Genomic DNA, 9,489 nt, shown 5'->3' with positions numbered 1-9,489 from the left:
AAGCCAGCTTGGTGCAGTAGTTAAGTGTGCAGACTCTTATCTGGGAGAACCGGGTTTGATTCCCCACTCCTCCACTTGCAGCTGCTGGAGTGGCCTTGGGTCAGCCATAGCTCATAGGAGTTGTCCTTGAAAGGGCAGCTGCTGGGAGAGCTCTCTCAGTCCCACCCACTTCACAGGGTGTCTGTTGTGGCGGACGGAGATAAAGGAGATTGTAAGCAGCTCTGAGATTCTTGAGTCAGAGAGAAGGGCAGGGTATAAATCTGCGGTCTTCTTCTTCTATATTCTGCCTTGATATCGCAGCCCCACAGACCAGCAGAGAAAAAAAGGGACTCAGTGGTGGGCCAGGCCCTGGACTTACCAACTGGAAGCCTTATTGCTGGAAAAAGGGGGGAAATTAATTTATGAAAGTTGCATTTGCACAACCTCAGCAACTGTATCTTCTCTTGGAAGGACAAGGAAGCAGATTGCTAATGATCTCCAAGTCATCAGGTTTGGGGAGGATTTTGTACAGTCTAAGTAAGTTGTTGTGACCTACACCAGGATACATAAAAGACGCCCAGGTAACAGAAGAAAAAAATTGGAAAGTCTGTCTGAACAATGCCCATTTTATAAGAAGAAAAAGACTGCCGATTCATACCCTGCCCTTCTCTCTGAATCAGAGTCTCAGAGCAGCTTACAATCTCCTATATCTTCTACCCCAACAACAGACACCCTGTGAAGTGGGTGGGGCTGAGAGGGCTCTCACAGCAGCTGCCCTTTCAAGGACCTCTGTGAAAGCTACACAAGGCTTTTACCTTAAAATCTTAGTCAAGCCTCATTTTGGGCAGGAGCTCACAGGAGCGGAGCTCCAGAACCTCTAAATTTTATTGTGCTCTCTTTTTCTTTCTTAACTTGCTTCTGGGCTCCATTGTTCAAACCCCCTGTGAGAATTTTGCTGAACTCTAAGATTTGAGAAACTTCCTAATATTTTCCCCCACCAAAAAAAAAAGGGAAAATAACCAAAACATATCTAGCAGACAGATGGAAATCTTCCTCATGCCACTGTGGCCACCTAGGAGAAAGTCATTTTAAAAGTATGATGGGAGTCAGGTTTTATGACAATTTTAATTCAAGAAGCATTTTAAGGTAGTTGTTGAGCGGATATAATTTAGTACCCCTTCTGGTGATGTCAGGGGCGTGTGGCATATGCAAATGAGTTGTGCTAATGAGCTCCAGCACCTCTTTTTCTATGGAATGACCCCTGGATAGATAGGGAGTTTCCACCTAAGATGTCAAACTAGGTACACCAGTGCCTGAATTTGACTACTCAGAAGCAGGTCATGGTGGCCTATTAAGGCCAAAGTTGCTCAAATGACTTCAAATTTTTTTTGTGAGTGTGGTCTCCAGAAGCTGGAACCAGAGAGTGAGATTTGTGAGAAACCTCCGAGTTCCTGCTAGATTAAAGCTGGCATATAACTAGAAAAATCTTTCTTAATTTTGCAACTTACTTCTGCATTGAAACACTCTTTCCACATGCCTACATCGTCAAAACCATATATTCTTAAACAATATAACTATATAAACTGGAGATTTATTTAACCTGTCACTTAATGCTTTATAGACAATTGCTGCAAATACTAAAATTAATGTTTACTATTACAATATCTTGTTATTATACCATCAAGTCCCCAAGATGCATCTAATTAGAGGCAAAAGCAAAAGTTTTAGATGTTATGGTCAATATAAAAGATTTTCAGAATATATTAACCAGAAAAAGCAGCAGCAAAGGATTACTTTTGCCAGTCATTCAGTTTCCTCAGAGGTGTCTTCCCTAAAGATCTGGTAATGTACAATGCAGACAAAACTTCTAGGCCAGATTTATTCTTGCTTTGTCACTATAGTGATGTAAAAAAAACTGCAAGGAGATCTTCAGATCTTAGTCATTTGTTTTTAGCCAGTTTTGTGTTCTTCATAGATTAGCATATGACCGTGTTCCAGCTTAGTCTTGCGCATTCTTTATTTTGTAATACGGGCCAGCACCTGGGAGTCAGCCAAGTTGTGCCCCCTCTCCTCAAGGGCAGCGTGTGCGCTCCTTGGAGCCTGCCTTCTCCAACAGAAAGCAAGCTCCACGGAGCCCAGATGCTGCCCGGCCGCTTTCGCATTTCCTGGGTCTGTTACAGACCCCAGAACGCGAAAGTGGATGCCCCTCGACCCTGCGCAGTCTTCCCGAATCTCAGGAAGCCTGGACGAGGTGGGGGGAACGTGGGAGCAAGTGCACTCAGAGCCCACCTCTGAGTGCGCCCACTGCTGTCCGAACCTTGCCGTGGCTTCCCGAAGCTTGGGATCCACTGAAATGTGACAGATAAAAAAAAGGAAGGGGGAGAGGCTGTCTTCTTCATTTTGAAAAAGGATAGCATTCAATTCCACAACAAAAGAAAATAAGAGTTAAAGGCCAGAACAGATAAGAAATTGGAAGTTAGCCTTACTATTTTCTCTCAAAGTTCTTTTTCTTCGGAGTTGTCAATTAGTAATTAATCAGCGAGCTGAAAGAAGCAATGACTGCTTATCTGAGTCTATTTGGTAGTCTGAAATCTAAATAAGTTACACATCAGCACATAATTATTTTCAGGGCTTTTTTTTTTGTAACACGAACTCCTTTGCATTTTAGGCCACCCCCCCCACCCACCCCCACCCCCGATGTAGCTAATCCTCCAAGAGCTCACAGTAGGCCCTGTAAACTCTTGGAGGATTGGATCCATCAGGAGCACATAGCCTAACATGCGAAGGAGTTCCTGCTACAAAAAAGCCCCCGTTATGTATAGTGGAAAATACATTATTACAAGTTCCTGAAGGCTCAGATCATTATCTTATCGCTTTACCAGTTAGTAGGTAGCAAAAAAATTATTTTATCACAATGAGGTGTTCTTTAAAGAGGAAAAAAAAGAGACACCAAAGAAGAGAGGCAGCATTCACAGTTTTTCCTCTGTTGGCTCTAGGTTGCTATCAGAAAGATAAAAGGAATCACCGTTTCTATCTAGTCTTTTAAATTAAAGTTTCAAACTGACTATGCAAGCAGAGTTCTCTTGATAATAGGAAACAGTATAGTTGGTGATATCAGGTAAACGTATGGAGCGTTTTTTGCTAGCTGTTCTCCACGGCCACTTTGATGTTTGCGCAGATAAAAGGAGGGAGAAGAACAGTTAATTTCTCTGTGTACCATTGCACAGGTCACTTGAGTGCTCCTTATCTGAAAGAAGAAGGCACGAGCCCTTGATTTAGAGAGGTTCGAAGGAACAAATTATGCATTCTCATTCAGTCACCATGTTGGGGGGAGGGGGGATGTATGAATCTTTCGATGCTTAGACTCCTGTTCACAGAAAAGCAATTCCTAAACTCCAAGCACGTGTATCACTTCTCCATGTGAACTTTTTGATGTCTACTCAGAACACTACTCCAAGCAAAGCACTTTCCACATTCCAAGCATTTGTATGGCTTCTCCCCTGTGTGAATCTTTTGATGTGACGTTAGACTAGACTTCAGAGAGAAGCACTTGCCACACTCCAAGCATTTATATGGCTTTTCCCTCGTATGAATCTGCCGATGTGCAGATAGGCTGCCATTATGACAGAAGCACTTGCCACACTCCAAGCATTTATATGGCTTCTCTCCTGTGTGAATGTTTTGATGCGCAATTAGGCGGTGATTCTGAAAAAAACACTTTCCACAATCCAAGCATTTATATGGCTTCTCTCCTGTGTGGATCTTTTGCTGTGCAGTCAGGCCACTATTCTGAGAGAAGCACTTTCCACATTCCAAGCATTTATATGGCTTCTCTCCTGTGTGGATCTTTTGATGTGCAGTTAGGCCGCTATTCTGAGAGAAGCATTTTTCACACTCCAAACATTTATATGGCTTCTCCCCTGTATGAATCTTTTGATGTGCAGTTAGGCTGCTATTCTCAGAGAAGCACTTTCCACACTCCAAGCATTTATATGGCTTCTCTCTTGTATGAACCTTTTGATGTCTGCTTAGGTGGTTACTTGCAGAGAAACACTTTCCACACTCCAAGCATTTATATGGCTTCTGTCCTGTGTGTCTTTTTTGATGTGCACTTTGGTTTGCACTGTGACAGAAGGACTTTCCACACTCCAAGCATTTATACAATTTTACCCCTGAATGAATATTTTGATGTTCCTTTAGGATGTTTTTGTAACAGAAGCACTTTCCACACTCCAAGCACTTATATGGCTTTTTCCCTGTGTGAATCTTTTGATGCGCAGTTAGGCTACCATTCCGAGAGAAGCGCTTTCCACACTCCAAGCATGAATATGGCAACTCCCCTGTGTGGATGATTTTATGTGCAGTTAGGCCAGCATTCTGAAAGAAGCACTTCCCACACTCCAAGCATTTATATGGCTTCTCCCCTGTGTGCATCTTTTGATGTGCAGTTAGGTTGCCATTTATAGAGAAGCATTTTCCGCACTCCAAGCATGTATATGGCTTCTCTCCTGTATGATTCCTTTGATGCACAGTTAGGCGCCAATTCCGAGAGAAGCACATTCCACACTCCATGCATTTATATGGCTTCTCCCCTGTATGAATCATTTCATGCCTATTTAGTTTGTGCTTGTGAGAAAAGCACTTTGCACATTCCAAGCATTTATACAACTTCCTTTCAGTATGAACTTTTTGATGTTTAGTTAGGTCAGCATTCTGAGAGAAGAGCTTTCCACACTCCAAGCATGAATATGTCTTCTCCCCTGGGTGAATCTTCTGTTGTGCAGTTAGGTGGCTATTCCTTAAGAAGCGCTTTCCACACTCTCCCGCATGAAACGTATGATGCATAGTTAGTGCACTACTACGGGAGCTCTTCCCACTTTCCAAGCGTTTATACCTTTTCCAGCACTTTGCAACATTCTCATATGTTTTAACACTCGATTTGCAGCTGAATTCGTTTTGACTTAAGTCACCATTAGGCCTTCTCCGTCTCCTCTCTGGTTCAGGTTTCCGTCAGCCCTGAGAAGAAAACAATTCCTTCCTTTGCTTCTCTTTTGCTTCTCTTCTCCTTCTGAACTGTCCTGTCAATACCACTTGATCTCCAGACTTTGCTTCCACTGGAAGATGGTTGTCTTTTCCCACAAGTTTCCTTCCTGACTCCTTCTCACTCACCACTTCCTTCACTTCTCCAACTGCAAAAGAGAGACAGAAATCCAATAAGAATGAAAAGGTATATGTGCCAGTTAACAAATTGTGCAGTGAGTAGTACTTTTTATAATGAGAACCTGGGGCCTGAAAAACCCTTTAACAAGATTAACCACACACCCAGTTGTCATAGAAAAAGAGAAAGGGTGACTAAAGGAACAGGAAGGGGATTGCTTCCTTGTGTTGCAGACACTTGCATTAAGGTTATCCGGTGTTGATTTAGGGAGCACATTAAACAGAACAACCTTGAAAAGGACCCAGGCTTCGAGAAAAATCTGGGGGACACTGCAGCCTCATAACACATCAAAATACTGGAAGCAGTGCCTGTAACATAAGAAACACAGTGACTACTGCAAAGTCACCACATAGTATAGTCAGCCTTCAAGCCTTGGGGATTGCCAGGAAGAATTGAACAGCGGATATAGTGGGAAAGGAGGCACACACACCCCTTCCTCCAGAAGCTGTGCCAAACACGAAAGGAATTGGAGCACACTGAACCACACACACCCCAGACTCCCCACCATGTGCTTTTGCATTCTAAGCTCACATTGAAGGAAAATGTTAAATAACATTCTTTAAAGTCTACATGCGCCCCCTTGCCCAGTTAGTACAGAGGTATGGGTTGGGTTGCCATCAAAATGCCGATGACACCCAGCTCTATCTGTTGATGCAGGGGTCCTTAAACACAGGGCCGTAAACTGGTACCGGGCCACGGAGTGAGGCAGAGCAGCCCCAGACTAAAGAGGTGGCACGGCCTCACTCCAAGGCTGCCTGCAGGGTCCTGGGCCGGCAGAAGCGGTGGCACCGCTGTGACCATAGGCTACCCGTCATTTATAGACCTCCACCAATCAGCTGATCAGTGGGAGTCCTTAAATGGGAGGGGGAGTCAGAAACAGTCCCAGTCTCCCCCCCATTTAAAGACACCCATGGGGGGCATGGATGTGAACATATGAACATATGAAGCTGCCTTATACTGAATCAGACCCTTGGTCCATCAAAGTCAGTATTGTCTTCTCAGACTGGCAGCGGCTCTCCAGGGTCTCAAGCTGAGGTTTTTCACACCTATTTGTGGCATAAGAACGTAAGAGAAGCCATGTTGGATCAGGCCAATGGCCCATCCAGTCCAACACTCTGTGTCACACAGTGGCCAAATATATATATATATATACACATATGAAACCGCCTTATACTGAATCAGACCCTCGGTCCATCAAAGTCAGTATTGTCTACTCAGACTGGCAGCAGCTCTCCAGAGTCTCAAGCTGAGGCGTTTCACATCTATTTGTCAGGAACCTTTTTAGTTGGAGATGCTGGGGATTGAACCTGGGACCTTCTGCTTACCAAGCAGATGTTCAACCACTGAGCCTCCGTGTATATAAACACACACACACACACACATATATACTGTGCCTAATAGCCACTGATGGACCTCTGTCCCATATTTTTATCCAATCCCTTCTTAAAGCTGGCTATGCTTGTAGCCGCCACCACCTCCTGTGGCAGTGAATTCCACATGTTAATCACCCTTTGGGTGAAGAAGTACTTCCTTCTATCCATTTTAACCTGACTGCTCAGCAATTTCATTGAATGCCCATGACTTCTTATATTGTGAGAAAGGAAGAAAAGTACTTCTTTCTCTACTTTCTCCATCCTATGCATAATCTTGTAAACCTCTATCATGTCACCCTGCAGTCGACATTTCTCCAAGCTAAAGAGCCCCAAGCGTTTTAACCTTTTTTCATAGAGAAAGTGTTCCAAACCTTTAATCATTCTAGTTGCCCTTTTCTGCACTTTTTCCAATGCTATAATATCCTTTTTGAGGTGCGATGACCGGAATTGTACACAGTATTCCAAATGAGACCGCACCATCGATTTATACAGGGGCATTATGATACTGGCTGATTTGTTTTCAGTTCCCTTCATAATAATTCCCAGCATGGCGTTGGCCTTTTTTATTGTAATCACACAATATCTTGACATTTTCAGTGAGTTATCTACAATGACCCCAAGATCTCTCTCTTGGTCAGTCTCTGCCAGTTCACACCCCATCAACGTGTATTTGTAGCTGGGATTCTTGGCCCCAATGTGCATTACTTTGCACTTGGCCACATTGAACCTCATCTGCCACGTTGATGCCCACTCACCCAGCCTCAACAGATCCCTTTGGAGTGCCTCACAATCCTCTCTGGTTCTCACCACCCTGAACAATTTAGTGTCATCTGCAAACTTGGCCACTTCACTGCCTACTCCCAACTCCAAATCATTTATGAACAAGTTAAAGAGCATGGGACCCAGTACTGAGCGCTGCGGCACCCCACTGCTTACCGTCCTCCACTGCGAAGACTGCCCATTTATACTCACTCTCTGCTTCCTATTAATTAGCCAGTTTTTGATCCACAAGAGGACCTGTCCTTTTACTCCATGACTCTCGAGCTTACTAAGGAGCCTTTGATGAGGAACTTTATCAAAAGCTTTCTGGAAGTCAAGGTAAACAACATCTATCGGGTCTCCTTTGTCCACATGTTTGTTCACCCCCTCAAAGAAATGTAACAGTTTAGTGAGGCAAGATCTTCCCTTACAGAACCCATGCTGAGTCTTTCTCAATTACTTGTGTTCATCAATGTGCCTACTCATTCTGTCCTTGATAATGGTTTCTACCAACTTTCCCGGTATTGAAGTCAGACTGACTGGCCTGTAGTTACCTGGATCTCCTCTAGAACCCTTTTTAAAGATGGGGGTGACATTTGCTACCTTCCAGTCCTCAGGAACGGAGGCAGATTTCAATATTTATTTTAACGTGAGCGAATTGCAGGCGGGGGGGGGGGCAGCCTGGGTGGGAAAAACTCCAGCGCCCTCCCCCCCCCCAAGTCCATGGAAAAACTGTTTTCCACAAAACCGGTCCCTGGTGCCAAAAAGGTTGGGGGCCACTGTGTTGATGGATGGCCACCCAGACTCTGCCCTGGAAAAGCTTGGCCATGCACTCGGGACCGTGACAGGGTGGTTGCAAGAGAACCAACTGAAACTAAATCCATCTAAGATGGAGGTCCTGTGTCCAGCCCAGGGTGGAATAGGTACAGGGATAAGGCTCCCAAACACTGGCAGGGCGCTGAGGGTCCAGAGCATTTGGGTGAGCCTGGATGCCTCATTGTCTCTAGAGGCCCTGGTCACCCCAGTAGCCAGGTCTGCCTTTTACTATCTATGGCAGACAAAACAACTGACTCCCTACCTATCCGTCCAGGATCTGAACACAGTTATCCATGCAACGGTCACTTCCAAACTAGATTCCTACAATTCGCTCACGCTAACTCAGTTTAGACGGAACACTGGTCATAACCTCTGCTACTGAGCAAGGGACTCTCCTCTGGTCTAGACAAATCAATTATTCCATTTCTCCTCTCCTCCCATCAGGCTCGCTGACTGAAGGGACACCGTCAAATTAGAAAGGCCAAAGAAGAAAAGATGAGCTGTAGGGATTTCCTAGCAGGGACCTAATGGGATATCCTCCTCATCAACAGGTTTCTCTTCACAGCATGAAAGTGTTTTATGATTTCTTTCTCAGGGGAATTGAAATTCTCAAGTTTGGGAGTTCTGTTTTCCCTGTGGCAAATGAAAATGTGCCCTGAAATCAAAAAAGGGTCAAAGGAAGACGCTACCTTCTCTTCCGTGATCATTACAGAAGGGAAAAGAACCTTACCCAGAGAGGCCACGGTCTCATAATTTCCCTCCGTAACATCCCAGTAGAGTTTTCTTTGGCCTGCATCTAGGAGAGCCCATTCCTCCGCCGTGAAGGAAATGGCTACCTCCTTAAAGGACACGGGGGATCTCTGAAAGAGGAAAATATGAGCCAGTGGATCATCTGTTCCTGACTGTTTATGAAAGAAAGTAGAATCCCATTTGCCAGTCAAATGATTAAAGAATACTACAGGTCAAACTGATGATAAGGAAAATTGCATTAATTTCTGTTTAAACCTCTGATATATATAATAAACTGAAACTTTCCAGAAAATATAAACTCAGACTCTTGTGAAGAACTGGGATTTTCTGGGTCAACACCTATTCAATGTGAGGGGGGAAGTAAACAGTTTAGCTAACATTATACTATAATACCTTGCAAGTTATACCCCAGAAAAACACAGAAACTCCGGTTTTAGAAGTATATTTACATTTAAAATTTCTTTTAGCATTTCGTGCATTTTAACCCAAAACTTTATTGCTAATTTACACGTCCACCAGATATGATAGTAGGAACCTGTCTTCTCTCCACATTTCCAACACATAGGTGAAATCTTAGGATTAATTTTAGATAAC

General features: G+C 44.0%; 2 protein-coding genes across 2 annotated transcripts in view; both read right to left on the bottom strand.

The window, feature by feature from the left end:
- LOC132571866 (zinc finger protein 420-like) overlaps positions 1-9,489 on the bottom strand; it is a 452,634-nt gene that overhangs the window by 423,772 nt on the left and 19,373 nt on the right. The window lies entirely within an intron of this gene.
- On the bottom strand, positions 2,862-5,168 carry LOC132571327 (zinc finger protein 420-like). Its single transcript, XM_060238134.1, has 2 exons — positions 3,705-5,168; positions 2,862-3,621 (listed from the first exon to the last, which is right to left on the bottom strand). Exons 1-2 carry the CDS (start codon positions 4,822-4,824, stop codon positions 3,599-3,601), a joined length of 1,143 nt encoding a protein of 380 aa, XP_060094117.1. The 5' UTR covers positions 4,825-5,168; the 3' UTR covers positions 2,862-3,598.

Source organism: Heteronotia binoei, chromosome 5 (assembly GCF_032191835.1).
Source record: "Heteronotia binoei isolate CCM8104 ecotype False Entrance Well chromosome 5, APGP_CSIRO_Hbin_v1, whole genome shotgun sequence".
In the NCBI taxonomy this organism is placed as follows: Eukaryota; Metazoa; Chordata; class Lepidosauria; order Squamata; family Gekkonidae; genus Heteronotia; species Heteronotia binoei.
Note: the sequence above shows the minus strand (reverse complement) of the source record. Positions and strands in the feature narration are given on the sequence as shown.